Here is a 16685-nt window from a genome sequence, read left to right as displayed (position 1 = left end):
TAATTGCATATATATATCACAATATCACTCCAAACCACTTCCTGTTGGTATACATAGAAGAAAGCCAGCAGCCACATGAAGAATATACCAGTCACAATATCAACAACTCATTTCATTTAGTTAATGGTTGGTAATAAGTTGGCGTTAGTGCTGTTTATATGTACATGGTATTGTAAAGAAGCGCTAAATGTAAAAAAAAAAAGCACCAAAAATGTTTAAAATAAGAGACAAAAACTTCAGAAAAAGTGTGATTTGCACACACAAGGGTTTAAAGGTGTTTGGTGTTTTAAGCCCCCAATGTCGTCTTGCAGGCAGCGCTACCTGGAAGGCATCCTTATGCTGGGCTGCGTCTAGTGTATAAGACGCTTTATGAATTAGTGCTTAGCTGTTGACTGGTTCATGAGAACAGGCTGCTTGTAACTTCTTGTAATGTCTTTGTATGTTTTTTATCTTGCACTCCTGACTGCAGACCAACATTAGACAATTAGCCAATCACAGACATTATTACTTCTTAGTAGAAGCATGCTGCGTGCTGATTGGCTCTCTGACGCTGAGGAGATTTACTCCTTAGGAATTGATCACCTACTGGATACTAAGAAGGCAATTCGGTCGGTGCCTAAAAAGTGGGGCCTGGCCCTGGAAAATGCCTAATATCGGCCGATATATTATTATATATTATATCGGCATTTATAATATATATAAATATATATATATATATATATATAAATATATATATATATATATATATAAATATATATATATATATATATAAATATATATATATATACTTTTAGTTGTTAAACGTGTCTCTCTTCTCTGTTCCAGGTTTTATATAAAGTCTACATCTCCTTCGTGGAGGTCGGAGCGGAGAACGTTCTGACGGCAGATTACTTCAAAGGAGTCGGTGAGTCCTCAGAAAGACCCGAAAACACGAAGACCCGAAAACAGTAAATATCTGGCTCCTCTGGTCAGAACCGGCCTGACTCGGCACGCGCTTCATGTCCTGATTTGTTGTGGTTTTTCACACTTTTTGTTGTTGCATTTTGTCGCTTTTTTTTGTGTTTTTTTTTTATATTTCCCGACTTTTTAAGTGTTTTTTTTCGAAGTCTTTGTCGTGGTCCTGGTCCTACGGGCCGGACCTGTGTAACCCTGGTTCTGGTCCTGGTCCTGCAGGCCAGTCCGGTCCTGTGTAACCTGGTCCTGGTCCTGCTGGCCGGTCCTGTGTAACCTGGTCCTGGTCCTGCAGGCCGGTCCGGTCCTGTGTAACCTGGTCCTGGGGGCCGGTCCGGTCCTGTGTAACCTGGTCCTGGTCCTGGTCCTGGTCCTGCGGGCCGGTCCTGTGTAACCTGGTCCTGGTCCTGCAGGCCGGTCCGGTCCTGTGTAACCTGGTTCTGGTCCTTCTGGCTGGTCGTGTGTAACCTGGTCCTGGTCCTGTGTAACCTGGTTCTGGTCCTGGTCCTTCGGGCCGTTCCGGTCCTGTGTAACCTGTTCCTGGTCCTTCGGGCCGGTCCTGTGTATGTGTAACCTGGTTCTGGTCCTGGTCCTGCGGGCCGGTCCGGTCCAGTGTAACCTGGTTCTGGTTCTGGTCCCCTGCAGCCTCCTTCCTGATCGTGAGCATCGGAGGGACTCTGGTGGGTCTGGTGTTCGTGGTGCTTGTTGGTTCGGATCATCGGGCTGCTGGTCATCTGCTGGTCTCCCTCTTCCTAGCCGGCTCTTCCTGTCTACCATCCGCCTCCCTTGTGTCTTTTTCCCTTCCTGCTTTTTTTTATTGGTGTCTTCTTTTCTTTGTCATTCTTCTTCTTCTGATTGGGCTGGGGTCTGTGTTCAATTTCCTTCCTGTGTGTTCCTTCTCTCGTGTCTCTTGTCTCTCCTCTCTCCTCTCTCTCTCCTCTCTCTCTCTCTCCTCTCTCTCCTTTCTCCTCTCCTCCTTCTCTCCTCTCCTCTCCTCTCCTCCTCTCCTTCTCTCTCTCCTCCTCTCTCTTTTCCTCCTCCTCTCTCTCTCCTCCTCTCCTCCTCTCTCCTTCTCTCCTCTCCTCCTCTCTCCTCTCTCCTCCCCTTCTCTCTCTCTCCTCTCCCTCTCTCTCTCCCTCCTCCCTCCTCCTTCCTCCTTCTCTCTCTCTCTCTCCTCTCTCCTCCTCCTCTCCTCTCCTCTCCTCTCTTTTTCCTCCTTCCCTCTCCCCCTCCCTCCTCTCCTCTCTCCCTCCTCTTCCTCCTCTCTCTCTCCTCCTTCCTTCTCTCTCCTCTCTGCTTCCTTTCTCCCTCTCTCCTTCTCCCTCTCCCTCTCCCTCTCCTCTCCTTCCTCCTTCTCTCCTCTCTCCCTTCCTCCTTTCTCCCTCTCTCCTCCTCTCTCCTTCCTTCCTTCTCTCCTCTCTCCTCTCCTCTCTCCCTCCCTCTTCTCCCTCCCTCTCTCTCTCCTCCTCCTCCTTCTCTCTCCTCTCTCCTTCTCTCCTCTCTCCTCCTCCCCACCTCTCCCTCCTCCTTCTCCTCCTCCTCTCTCTCCCTCCTCTCCTCCTCCTTTCCTCTCCTCCTCTCCCTCTCCCTCCTTCTCTCCTCTCTCCTCCCTCTCCTCTCTCCCTCCTTCCCTCCCTCCTCTCTTTCTCCCTCCTCCCTCTCCCTCCCCCTCCCCTCCCCTCCTCCTCTCCTCTCCTCCTCCTTCTCTCTCTCTCTCCCCCCTCCCCTCCCCCCTCCTCCCCCTCTCCCCCCCCCCCTCCCCCCTGCAGTATGACCTTCTGTGGTATCGGGGCCAATAAGTACGTGGAGGCCAACATTTCCCAGAAGTCTCGGACTACAGTGAAGTACACGATGAAGACTCTGGCCAGCATCGCTGAGACCATCATCTTCATCTTTCTGGATCGCTCGCGTGGACAGAGTGGGCTGGGACTGGGCCCTGGGTGTCCTGCACCCTCATCTTCATCTTAGATCTTCGCCAGGCCGTTGGTTGGTCGTCCCTAATACTATGTTAAGTCTTTTCATATAGACCTTAGTGGCCCCTAATACTGTATCTGAAGTCTCTTTTATATAGACCTTAGTGGTCCCTAATACTGTATCTGAAGTCTCTTTTATATAGACTTTAGTGGTCCCCTAATACTGTATCTGAAAGTCTCTTTTATATAGACCTTAGTGGTCCCCTAATACTGTATCTGAAGTCTCTTTTATATGAACCTTAGTGGTCCCTAATACTGTATCTGAAGTCTCTTTTTTATGTAGGCCTTAGTGGTCCCCTAATACTGTATCTGAAGTCTCTTTTATATAGCCTTAGTGGTCCCTAATACTGTATCCGAAGTCTCTTTTATATAGACCTTAGTGGTCCCCTAATACTGTATCTGAAGTCTCTTTTATATAGACTTTGGTGGTCCCCTAATACTGTATCTGAAGTCTCTTTTATATAGACCTTAGTGGTCCCCTAATACTGTATCTGAAGTCTCTTTTATATGGACCTTAGTGGTTCCCTAATACTGTATCTGAAGTCTCTTTTAGACCGTGGTGGTCCCCTGATACTGTATCTGAAGTCTCTTTTATATGAGACCTTAGTGGTCCCCTAATACTGTATCTGAAGTCTCTTTTTATAGACCTTAGTGGTCCCCTAATACTGTATCTGAAGTCTCTTTTTATAGACCTTAGTGGTCCCTAATACTGTATCTGGGTCTCTTTTATATAGACCTTAGTGGTCCTCTAATACTGTATCTGAAGTCTCTTTTATATAGACCTTAGTGGTCCCCTAATACTGTATCTGAAGTCTCTTTTATAGAGACCTGGTAGTCCCCTAATACTGTATCTGAAGTCTCTTTTATATAAGACCTTAGTGGTCTCCTAATACTGTATCTGAAGTCTCTTTTATATAGACCTTAGTGGTCCCTAATACTGTATTTGAAGTCTCTTTTATATAGACCTTAGTGGTTCCCTAATACTGTATCTGAAGTCCTTTATATAGATCTTAGTGGTCCCTAATACTGTATCTGAAGTCTCTTTTATATAGACTTTAGTGGTCCCCTAATACTGTATCTGAAGTATCTTTTTATATAGACCTTAGTGGTCCCCTAATACTGTATCTGAAGTCTCTTTTATATAGACCTTAGTGGTCCCCTAATACTGTATCTGAAGTCTCTTTTTATAGACTCGTAGTGGTCCCATAATACTGTATCTGAAGTCTCTTTATATAGATCTTAGTGGTCCCCGAATACTGTATCTGAAGTCTCTTTTATATAGACCTTAGTGGTCCCCTAATACTGTATCTGAAGTATCTTTTATATAGACCTTAGTGGTCCCCTAATACTGTATCTGAAGTCTCTTTTATATAGACCTTAGTGGTCCCCTAATACTGTATCTGAAGTCTCTTTTATATAGACCTTAGTGGTCCCCTAATACTGTATCTGATGTCTCTTTATATAGACCTTAGTGGTTCCCTAATACTGTATCTGAAGTCTCTTTATATATAGGCCTTAGTGATCCCCTAATACTGTATCTGAAGTCTCTTTTATATAGACCTTAGTGGTCCCCTATTACTGTATCTGATGTCTCTTTATATAGACCTTGAGTGGTTCCCTAATACTGTATCTGAAGTCTCTTTTATATAGGCCTTAGTGGTCCCTAATACTGTATCTGAAGTCTCTTTTATATAGACCTTAGTGGTCCCCTAATACTGCTATCTGAAGTCTCTTTTATATAGGCCTCTAGTGGTCCCCTAATACTGTATCTGAAGTCTCTTTTATATAGGCCTTAGTGGTCCCCTAATACTGTATCTGAAGTCTCTTTTATATAGGCCTTAGTGGTCCCCTAATACTGTATCTAAAGTCTCTTTTATATAGACCTTAGTGGTCCCCTAATACTGTATCTGAAGTCTCTTTTATATAGCCTCCTTAGTGGTCCCCTAATACTGTATCTGAAGTCTCTTTTATATAGACCTTAGTGGTCCCCTAATACTGTATCTGAAGTCTCTTTTATATAGACATGTAGTGGTCCCCTAATACTGTATCTGAAGTCTCTTTTTATATAGACCTTAGTGGTCCCCTAATACTGTATCTGAAGTCTCTTTTATATAGACCTTAGTGGTCCCCTAATACTGTATCTGAAGTCTCTTTTATATAGACCTTAGTGGTCCCCTAATACTGTATCTGAAGTCTCTTTTATGTAGGCCTTAGTGGTCCCCTAATACTGTATCTGAAGTCTCTTTTATATAGACCTTAGTGGTCCCCTAATACTGTATCCGAAGTCTCTTTTATATAGACCTTAGTGGTCCCCTAATACTGTATCTGAAGTCTCTTTTATATAGACCTTAGTGGTCCCCTAATACTGTATCTGAAGTCTCTTTTATATAGACCTTAGTGGTCCCCTAATACTGTATCTGAAGTCTCTTTTATATAGACCTTAGTGGTCCCCTAATACTGTATCTGAAGTCTCTTTTGACCGCCTAGTTGGTCCCCTGATACTGTATCTGAAGTCTCTTTTATATAGACCTTAGTGGTCCCCTAATACTGTATCTGAAGTCTCTTTTATATGGACCTTAGTGGTCCCCTAATACTGTATCTGAAGTCTCTTTTATATAGACCTTAGTGGTCCCCTATTACTGTATCTGAGGTCTCTTTTATATAGACCTTAGTGGTCTCCCTAATACTGTATCTGAAGTCTCTTTTATATAGACCTTAGTGGTCCCCTAATACTGTATCTGAAGTCTCTTTTATAGAGACCTTAGTGGTCCCCTAATACTGTATCTGAAGTCTCTTTTATATAGACCTTAGTGGTCTCCTAATACTGTATCTGAAGTCTCTTTTATATAGACCTTAGTGGTCCCCTAATACTGTATCTGAAGTCTCTTTTATATAGACCTTCGTAGTTGCTCCCTAATACTGTATCTGAAGTCACTTTATATAGATCTTAGTGGTCCCTACTATGCGTATCTGAAGTCTCTTTTATATAGACCTTAGTGGTCCCCTAATACTGTATCTGAAGTCTCTTTTATATAGACCTTAGTGGTCCCCTAATACTGTATCTGAAGTCTCTTTTATATAGACCTTAGTGGTCCCATAATACTGTATCTGAAGTCTCTTTATATAGATCTTAGTGGTCCCCGAATACTGTATCTGAAGTCTCTTTTATATAGACCTTAGTGGTCCCCTAATACTGTATCTGAAGTATCTTTTATATAGACCTTAGTGGTCCCCTAATACTGTATCTGAAGTCTCTTTTATATAGACCTTAGTGGTCCCCTAATACTGTATCTGAAGTCTCTTTTATATAGACCTTAGTGGTCCCCTAATACTGTATCTGATGTCTCTTTATATAGACCTTAGTGGTTCCCTAATACTGTATCTGAAGTCTCTTTTATATAGGCCTTAGTGATCCCCTAATACTGTATCTGAAGTCTCTTTTATATAGACCTTAGTGGTCCCCTAATACTGTATCTGATGTCTCTTTATATAGACCTTAGTGGTTCCCTAATACTGTATCTGAAGTCTCTTTTATATAGGCCTTAGTGGTCCCCTAATACTGTATCTGAAGTCTCTTTTATATAGACCTTAGTGGTCCCCTAATACTGTATCTGAAGTCTCTTTTATATAGGCCTTAGTGGTCCCCTAATACTGTATCTGAAGTCTCTTTTATATAGGCCTTAGTGGTCCCCTAATACTGTATCTGAAGTCTCTTTTTATATAGGCCTTAGTGGTCCCCTTAATACTGTATCTAAAGTCTCTTTTATATAGACCTTAGTGGTCCCTAATACTGTATCTGAAGTCTCTTTTATATAGACCTTAGTGGTCCCCTAATACTGTATCTGAAGTCTCTTTTATATAGACCTTAGTGGTCCCCTAATACTGTATCTGAAGTCTCTTTTATATAGACCTTAGTGGTCCCCTAATACTGTATCTGAAGTCTCTTTTATATAGACCTTAGTGGTCCCCCTAATACTGTATCTGAAGTCTCTTTATATAGACCTTAGTGGTCCCTAATACTGTATCTGAAGTCTCTTTTATATAGACCTTAGTGATCCCCCTAATACTGTATCTGAAGTCTCTTTTATATAGACCTTAGTGGTCTCCTAATACTGTATCTGAAGTCTCTTTTATATAGGCCTTAGTGGTCCCCTAATACTGTATCTGAAGTCCCTTTTATATAGACCTTAGTGGTCCCCTAATACTGTATATCTGAAGTCTCTTTTATATAGACCTTAGTGGTCCCTAATGACTGTATCTGAAAGTCTCTTTTATATAGACCTTAGTGATCCCCTAATACTGTATCTGAAGTCTCTTTTATATAGACCTTAGTGGTCTCCTAATACTGTATCTGAAGTCTCTTTTATATAGGCCTTAGTGGTCCCCTAATACTGTATCTGAAGTCTCTTTATATAGGCCTTAGTGGTCCCCTAATACTGTATCTGAAGTCTCTTTTATATAGGCCTTAGTGGTCCCCTAATACTGTATCTGAAGTCTCTTTATATAGGCCTTAGTGGTCCCCTAATACTGTATCTGAAGTCTCTTTTATATAGGCCTTAGTGGTCCCCTAATACTGTATCTGAAGTCTCTTTTATATAGACCTTAGTTGTCCACTAATACTGTATCTGAAGTCTCTTTTATATAGACCTTAGTGTTCCCCTAATACTGTATCTGAAGTCTCTTTATATAGGCCTTAGTGGTCCCCTAATACTGTATCTGAAGTCTCTTTTATATAGGCCTTAGTGGTCCCCTAATACTGTATCTGAAGTCTCTTTTATATAGGCCTTAGTGGTCCCCTAATACTGTATCTGAAGTCTCTTTTATATAGACCTTAGTGGTCCCCTAATACTGTATCTGAAGTCTCTTTTATATAGACCTTAGTGGTCCCTAATACTGTATCTGAAGTCTCTTTTATATAGACCTTAGTGATCCCCTAATACTGTATCTGAAGTCTCTTTTATATAGACCTTAGTGGTCTCCTAATACTGTATCTGAAGTCTCTTTTATATAGGCCTTAGTGGTCCCCTAATACTGTATCTGAAGTCTCTTTATATAGGCCTTAGTGGTCCCCTAATACTGTATCTGAAGTCTCTTTTATATAGGCCTTAGTGGTCCCCTAATACTGTATCTGAAGTCTCTTTATATAGGCCTTAGTGGTCCCCTAATACTGTATCTGAAGTCTCTTTTATATAGGCCTTAGTGGTCCCCTAATACTGTATCTGAAGTCTCTTTTATATAGACCTTAGTTGTCCACTAATACTGTATCTGAAGTCTCTTTTATATAGACCTTAGTGTTCCCCTAATACTGTATCTGAAGTCTCTTTATATAGGCCTTAGTGGTCCCCTAATACTGTATCTGAAGTCTCTTTTATATAGACCTTAGTGTTCCCCTAATACTGTATCTGAAGTCTCTTTATATAGGCCTTAGTGGTCCCCTAATACTGTATCTGAAGTCTCTTTTATATAGACCTTAGTGGTCCCCTAATACTGTATCTGAAGTCTCTTTTATATAGACCTTAGTGGTCCCCTAATACTGTATCTGAAGTCTCTTTTATATAGACCTTAGTGGTCCCCTAATACTGTATCTGAAGTCTCTTTTATATAGACCTTAGTGGCCTTGACCAACTGTCACTTTGCTCGTTTGAAAGCCATGATGTCTCTCTCTCTCTCATGGGGGGGCCAAATTCTCTGGGCGGGCAAAGCAGAGAAAGGGGAGGTAACCTTGCTCCTTATGACCTCATAAGGAGAAGATTCCTGATTGGTCCATCTGAGCTTTCATTTTCTCAAAGGCAGAGCAGGATACCCAGGGCTCGGTTTACACCTATCACTATTTCTAGCCACTGGGGGGCCATTGGCAGGCTGGGGGAACTCATATTAATGTTGAAAAACCTCATAAAGTGACATTTTCATGCCATGGGACCTTTTAATAAAACTCCCAAACAGAAAAAAACTACTATATCTACTATATTCTGCAGATCTCAATCCACAGACTCCATTTGGGTCAGCACATTACGGTGCAAACCGTTTTAATATTTCCCAGCCTTTACACCTGTGTGTGTGTGGTTGAGTGTGTGTGTGGTTGAGTGTGTGTGGAGGCTGTTTCCTAGGCAACCAGCATGGCGAAACCTGGAGGAACTAAGCGGCCTTTTCTGTTCCCCGGCTTCACACGGTGACATTTTAGCTCCACAGCTGAAAGATTTAGTGATGCTGATCACTGATGATGAGCTGCAGGCTCAAATGTTGAAATGTTAAAATGTTACACTGATGTCAGACTTTACTTCCTCCAGCCTCTCTCTCTCTCTGTCTCTCTCTCTGTCTCTCTCTCTGTCTCTCTCTCTGTCTCTCTGTCTCTCTCTCTCTCTCTCTCTCTCTCTCTCTCTCTCTGTCTCTCTCTCTCTCTCTCTCTCTGTCTCTCTGTCTGTCTCTCTCTGTCTCTCTGTCTCTGAATCTCTCTGCTGCACTTAAACTTAGAAACAAGGACGTTTTTGTCGCCTTTTTTGGAAATTTTTATCGCCTTTTTTGATGTTTTTACTTCTGTTTTTCTGTAAGCATGCAATATTGTGACAAATAATTTCCTCTTGGGAACAATTAAGCCTAAAGATCTCTGCTCTGCTCTGTGATTGGTCAGACCTGGAGGACAGACTTCTGATTGGTCCCTCAGAAACTCCACATGCTGCACAAAGAGCTAAACTAAATCTATCACTTAGTTATATTCAGGCAGTCTGGGCGAGATGAATAACAGATACCTGTTTTCTAAGTTTTTGGACAATTTTGGCGCCTTTTTTAGATAATTTTTGGCGCCTTTTTTAGAAATTTTTGGCACTTTTTTAGACATTTTTGGCGCCTTTTTTAGACATTTTTGGCGCCTTTTTTTGGAAAATTTTTGGAGCCTTTTTTTGGGACAATTTTAGCGCCTTTTTTAGACATTTTTGGCGCCTTTTTTAGACAATTTTGGCGCCTTTTTTTGACAATTTTGTCGCCTTTTTGGGACAATTTTGTTGCCGTTTTGGGACAATTTTAGCGCCTTTTTTAGACATTTTCTGAGCCTTTTTTGGGCGCCTTTTTTAGACAATTTTGGCGCCTTTTTTAGACAATTTTTGGTGCCTTGTTTAGACATTTTTGGAGGACATATTAATGATCTCTGTCCCTCCCCCAGGTGTGATTGGTCAGACCTGGAAGACATATTAATGATCTCTGTCCCTCCCCCAGGTGTGATTGGCCAGACCTGGAAGACATATTAATGATCTCTGTCCCTCCCCCAGGTGTGATTGGTCAGACCTGGAAGACATATTAATGATCTCTGTCCCTCCCCCAGGTGTGATTGGTCAGACCTGGAGGACATATTAATGATCTCTGTCCCTCCCCCAGGTGTGATTGGCCAGACCTGGAAGACATATTAATGATCTCTGTCCCTCCCCCAGGTGTGATTGGCCAGACCTGGAAGACATATTAATGATCTCTGTCCCTCCCCCAGCTGTGATTGGTCAGACCTGGAAGACATATTAATGATCTCTGTCCCACCCCCAGGTGTGATTGGCCAGACCTGGGTTCTGAACCGATTCCGCCTCGTCCCATTGGATAAGATCGACCAGGTGGTGATGTCGTACGGCGGCCTGCGGGGGGCGGTGGCGTTCGCTCTGGTGGTGCTGCTGGACGGCCAGCAGGTCAAAGCCAAGGATTACTTCGTCGCCACGACGATCGTGGTCGTCTTCTTCACCGTCATGTTCCAGGTAGGAACGACATCACTTCCTGTGCAGAAAGACTCGCCGAAACGGTTTCTAAAAGCATCAAAAAAGTTATTATTTTAACACCTCACGCAAAAGAAACGGTGTGAACTGTCTTCTCTCGTTTAACTGATTGGTTTTTAGACTTTTTGATCTAGTTTTCACCAGGGCTGCTCCCTCTTAGTGGACTAGTGGACTAATCGGTGCTTCTGGTCTCAGTCAGCTTAGATCTCTTTAGTCCATATACCAGTCCTTCCAGAAAAACGCTGAGTTTTTTTGTGATTGTTGGGGGCAAAAATCCTTGATCATGCGGCACGTTTTCTTAAAAAATGCGATGCAATATGCGGGATATTTATGCAATTTTATGCGATGAAATTGCGGGAACTTGCAAAAACTGGTTTGATGAAAAGAAAAGAAAAAAAAGTGATTCCCCCCCCCCCCCAACACCCTGCTTTTTTTAAACTTAATTTCCAAAAATAGTTTACAGATATTCAGTCATTGCAATAAGTAAACAAATAAGATACAAAAATATATACAAATAATATAATATTAAAGTAAAAATAAAAGTAATAGTCTAAACAGGGAAATAAAAGATACAAAAGAGACAGACTTTCAAAAATCGTTAATAATATATAATATATAATATATAATATATAATATAATAATAATAATATAATAATATATAATAATATATAATATATAATATATAATATATAATATAAAATAATAATAATAATAATAATAATAATAATAATAATAATATATAATATATATATAATAATATAATAATATATAATATAATAATATATAATATATAATATAATATATAATAATAATAATAATAATATAATATATAATAATATATAATAATATATAATAATATATAATATATAATATATAATATATAATATATAATATATAATATATAATATATAATATATAATATAATAATAATAATAATAATAATAATAATAATAATATAGACAGCAGGAGCACTTAAACAAAGAAATTTGAGTAGACATCAGATATTAAGATAGGTTTCAGAGTACAACATGTCAGATTCAACCCCCAACACCTACTTTAGATGATGTTCATGTCGTGTAATGACGTCACTTCATAACGTTCCCATGGCAACAGGGCAAAATGGCTGCTCTTGTGTGAAGTAAACGCAACATTTTTCAACTTTCTGCTAAGATATATTATGTGACTTTTAATGCAAACGAAAATGTGGGGATTATGACATCGTGCAAGCACCGCATATTTTGCGCGGAAATCGGCAATTTGTGCGGCGATAGTGAGGCGTGAATATGCGGACTTTGGCTGATTATGCGTTGAATTATGCAATCGCATAATCGCATTTTTCTGGAGGGACTGATTAGTCATGTCTGATGCTGTTTTCATGCTGAATGACTTATTTCCAAGAATAAACACAAGAATTAAAGTGGTGCTTTTAGCAGGACTCAATTTTGTCACCTTTTTTTAATAAACATCAGGGCCAGACTCTGGTTAGGGTTCAGGTTTTATAAACCTATCGGAGACGTCGATGCTTTTAATGACAGGTCTATTCTTTGTTCTCTTGTTGATGACGAGCTGGTTTTTGCATAAGTTTTTATCGGATGATATTATTTTTTTTAAACAAATACTGAGATTTTACTGCATCAGAACTTTATTTAATTGTGAATTTGCACAAATTATGAATATGTAAATGAAGTGTTTTTGTAAAAATCTAAAAAAAATCTCTTTCTCTCTCTGTCTCCCTCTCTCTCTCCCTCTCTCCCTCTCTCCCTCTCTCTCTCTGTCTCTCTCTCTCTCTCTTTTCTTTTGTCTCTCTCTCTTGTCTCTCTCTTTTCTCTCTTCTTTTGTCTCTCTCTCCTCTTTTCTGTCTTTCTCTCTTTTTTCTTTGTCTCTTCTTGTCTCTCTCTTCTTTTTCTCTTTTTCTTTTTTCTTTTTTTCTTTTTTTTTTTTTTTTTTTTTTTTTTTTTTCTTTCTTCTTTTCCTCTCTCTTGCTCTATCCTCTATCAAGGGTCTGACCATCAAACCTCTGGTAAACTGGCTCAAAGTGCCTCGCTCCACCAGCAGAAAGCCGACCATCAACGAGGAGATACACGAGAGGGTCAGTTCACTTCTTCTTCTTTTTCATGTCACAGCGTGTTCATCACCATCTCTCCTGTATAACTAGTGTGGGGCAGTCGAACTCAAACCAGCAGCTCCTCACTTAGAAAGAAAGCTCCTGACCTTTAAAATTGCTGACATTTCATAAACACCAGCTGCATACTGAGTTTGTGCAGGATATATTTATAATTCCACTGTAATCTACTCTGTCAGCAGGTCAAACATTAAAATACATTCAGAGGAACTGTAAGAGGTTTCTGTGTCTGAGTGTCTGATGAGAACAACAATCTCTGAAACTGGTCCAGTATTAAACCAGAACCTAGCTGTAATGTAACCCTACAGGACTAATGTTCAGCAGCAGTTAGAGTCACTAAAACCCACCAGACTCCATGTAAATAATCACGACTTTTATCATCGTTAAAACACACTTCATTCAAAGTGGACAGAAACTAAATAAAACTACCAAAAGCCGTCTTGGTTCATCTTTCCACTGTTCCAACAATCACCGCTCTGGTTTGGTTGGAATAAACCCTTAATTCACCCATTTACATGTGGAGATATGCTGGCTCTATACACGCTAAAAGTCCTGATTATTTACATGGAGTCTGGTGGAGATATGCTGGCTCTATACACGCTAAAAGTCCTGATTATTTACATGGAGTCTGGTGGAGATATGCTGGCTCTATACACGCTAAAAGTCCTGATTATTTACATGGAGTCTGGTGGAGATATGCTGGCTCTATACACGCTAAAAGTCCTGATTATTTACATGGAGTCTGGTGGAGATATGCTGGCTCTATACACGCTAAAAGTCCTGATTATTTACATGGAGTCTGGTGGAGATATGCTGGCTCTATACACGCTAAAAGTCCTGATTATTTACATGGAGTCTGGTGGAGATATGCTGGCTCTCTACACGCTAAAAGTCCTGATTATTTACATGACACAAAAAATATGGGAAAATAGAGTCCAGGGTTGAAAAGAAATACTCTTTATTTCTTCAGGTGTCTGAGATTCAACAGAGGGGGATGTTTAGCTTTCACATGCTTTCAGACACAACATCACATATTTGTGTGTGTGTGTGTGTGTGTGTGTGTGTGTGTGTGTGTGTGTGTGTGTGTGTGTGTGTGTGTGTGTGTGTGTGTGTGATTGTGTTTGTGTGTGTGTATCTCTGTCTCTGTGTGTGTGTGTGTTTCTGTCTGTGTGTTTGTGTGTGTGTCTGTGTGTGTCTGTGTGTGTGTTTCTGTCTGTGTGTGTGTTCCTGTCTTTGTGTGTGTGTGTGTGTGTGTGTGTGTGTGTGTGTGTGTGTGTGTGTGTGTTTTTCAGGCCTTTGATCACATTCTGACAGCAGTGGAGGACATTGCAGGACTGCAGGGATACCACCACTGGAGAGACAAGTGAGTCCATCATACTGATATTATGTCACAATAATGTCCTAATTATATTAATGTAACAACATCTCAATGGCACACACTTCACAATAACAACATTTATAATATACATAATGTTATTAGCATAGAATACGAGTTATTACATTCTCGAAATCTGCAGACTGCAGGTTTTTACAGAATGAAAATGTGCATAATCTGACAGTTTAACAGTTAGTTTCATAGATTCCCATGGCCCTGGTAATAACACATATGAAGACAATAGATATAGGAACAGTTGTTGCAGCAGTGTGGAGTTTGTGTTAGTGTTGTTGTTGTTGTAATAAATGGAGTTTGTGTCAGTGTTGTTGTTGTAATAGCTGCCAGTGACCAGAAGGGGGCGCTGCTCCTCCACTCTCTTCACACTGAGCACCAAACACATTACACCTCCACACTGTTACTATGGTTACAACTTTATTTACAACACACAGAACACACATCCTCTGTTATAGTTGATCAAATATCAAGTACACTCTTCTTATTTTCTGATGATGTGTTATTGTTTATTGTTGATGATGTATTGTTTGATGATGTGTTTTGTTGTTGTTGTTGTCTTGTGTGTTTGTGTTGTTTGTGTGTGTGTGTGTTGTGTGTTGTTTGTGTTGTGTCTGTCTGTTTTGTGTTCTGTGTTGTTGTGTGTTTGTTGTTATTGTGTGTGTGTGTGTGTCTTGTTGTGTTTGTGTGTGTCTTGTGTGTTTTCTTTGTTGTGTCTGTCTGTCTGTGTGTTGTGTTGTGTGTGTGTTTTTTTGTGTTTGTTTTGTGTGTGTGTTTTGTGTTTGTTTGTGTTTGTGGTTTGTGTTGTTGTGTGTTGTTGTTTGTGTGTTGTTGTTTATTTCTGTGTGTTTTGTCTGTGTGTGTGTGTGTGTTTGTGTCTTGTGTGTGTGTTGTGTTTGTGTGTTTGTGTGTGTATGTCTGGTGTGTGTCTCTGTGTGTGTGTCTTGTGTGTTGTGTGTGTGTGTGTGTGTGTCTGTCTGTGTGTTGTCTGTGTGTTATTTTCTGTGTGTGTCTCTGTGTGTGTGTCTCTGTGTTTTTGTGTGTGTGTGTGTGTGTGTCTGTCTTATTGTGTGTTCTGTTTGTGTGTGTGTGTGTGTGTGTGTGTCTTGTGTGTGTGTATTTGTTTGTGTATTTTTGTTTTTGTGTGTGTGTTTGTGTGTGTGTGTGTGTGTGTTTTTGTGTGTGTTTTGTGTGTGTCTGTGTGTTTTTGTGTGTGTGTGTGTGTGTGTGTGTGTGTGTGTGTGTGTGTGTGTGTTTTTTTTTTTTTTGTGTGTGTGTGTGTGTGTGTGTGTGTGTGTATCAGGTGGGAGCAGTTTGATAAGAACTACCTGAGTAAGCTGCTGTTGAGGAAGTCTGTGTACAGGAAGAGTGAACTGTGGGAGGCCTATCAGAAGATCAACATCCGGGACGCCATCAGTGTCATCGACCAGGTGGGGTGTGTGTGTGTGTGTGTGTGTGTGTGTGTGTGTGTGTGTGTGTGGGGGGGCTGCTCCTCTTCATCACAGAGCAGAGTGAAACTGTGAGATAAGATAAGATATACTTTATTGTCCCTGAAGGGAAACTCTGTCCGTTCCGCAGCTTTACAGAGACAACACAACATACACATACTCTCATATACATTAGACATGTACCTATATACATGTCTAATGTAAGTACACACACACACACACTAGAGCTTCGTTCGGGCCCAAAAAATCAAGCCCGACCCTGCCCGAGCCCGTGCCCGGCCCGACACATTAACTGGAATTATGAGCCCGAGCCCGATTTCAACCCGACACTTTTTTAATCCGTGGGCCGTCATAACTGACGTTCTCAACTACAATTCAGAGATTGTTTGAACTGCAGAAATCTGTTTAAAATGATCTGAATGAATAATGCAACAGGAGGCGAAGCATGTAAACTGTTTTTAGTTTATTCAGAAGGAACGAGCTAATGGATCTGAATGAAGAACGTAAAAACTCAACGTATGTCTCTGGGCCTCTCCCTGGGGAGCCTATGCCTGGAGAGCTCAGAAGGGGGGGTGTTGGTCACTATTATCTTGGGGGAAGGACCGTAATGTAGCTGTGGTCCAACTTTGTAACTTTTTGGACACATTTGTTACTTTGGCCTAAATAATAGTTCTGATTAGCGTTACTTTCTCCCCCAATTGCTAAAGTAATGATTAAAAACACAAATGCTTGATCAAGGGTCCAGCCGACTTGACCGAGACCGTCGGCCTAAAACTCTCACACACACACACACACACACACACCCCCACACACGACACCTCTCCCCCACACAAAACCCCCCCCCCACAAAAGCCACCCCCCACACCCACCCCCCCACACACACACACACACCACACACACACAGACACACACACACACACACACACCACACACAAACGACACACAACACACACACACACACCAAACCCACACAACACACACACGCGCACACACACACACAAGCCACACACACACACACACACACACACACCACACAGCACCACACACACAGACACA

At 41.0% G+C, this 16685-nt stretch overlaps 1 protein-coding gene across 1 annotated transcript in view; it reads left to right on the top strand.

Moving 5' to 3' along the window:
- Nucleotides 1-2710: 2710 nt before the first annotated feature.
- slc9a5 (solute carrier family 9 member A5) overlaps nucleotides 2711-16685 on the top strand; it is a 22822-nt gene continuing 8847 nt past the window's right edge. The window contains 6 exon segments of the mRNA XM_039797003.1: nucleotides 2711-2860; nucleotides 2863-2937; nucleotides 10452-10654; nucleotides 12672-12761; nucleotides 14087-14157; nucleotides 15485-15611. Of these exon segments, the coding sequence (XP_039652937.1) occupies nucleotides 2722-2860; nucleotides 2863-2937; nucleotides 10452-10654; nucleotides 12672-12761; nucleotides 14087-14157; nucleotides 15485-15611 (705 nt within the window). The 5' untranslated portion in view covers nucleotides 2711-2721.

Source organism: Perca fluviatilis, chromosome 4 (genome assembly GCF_010015445.1).
Source record: "Perca fluviatilis chromosome 4, GENO_Pfluv_1.0, whole genome shotgun sequence".
Lineage (NCBI taxonomy): Eukaryota > Metazoa > Chordata > Actinopteri > Perciformes > Percidae > Perca > Perca fluviatilis.
Note: the sequence above shows the minus strand (reverse complement) of the source record. Positions and strands in the feature narration are given on the sequence as shown.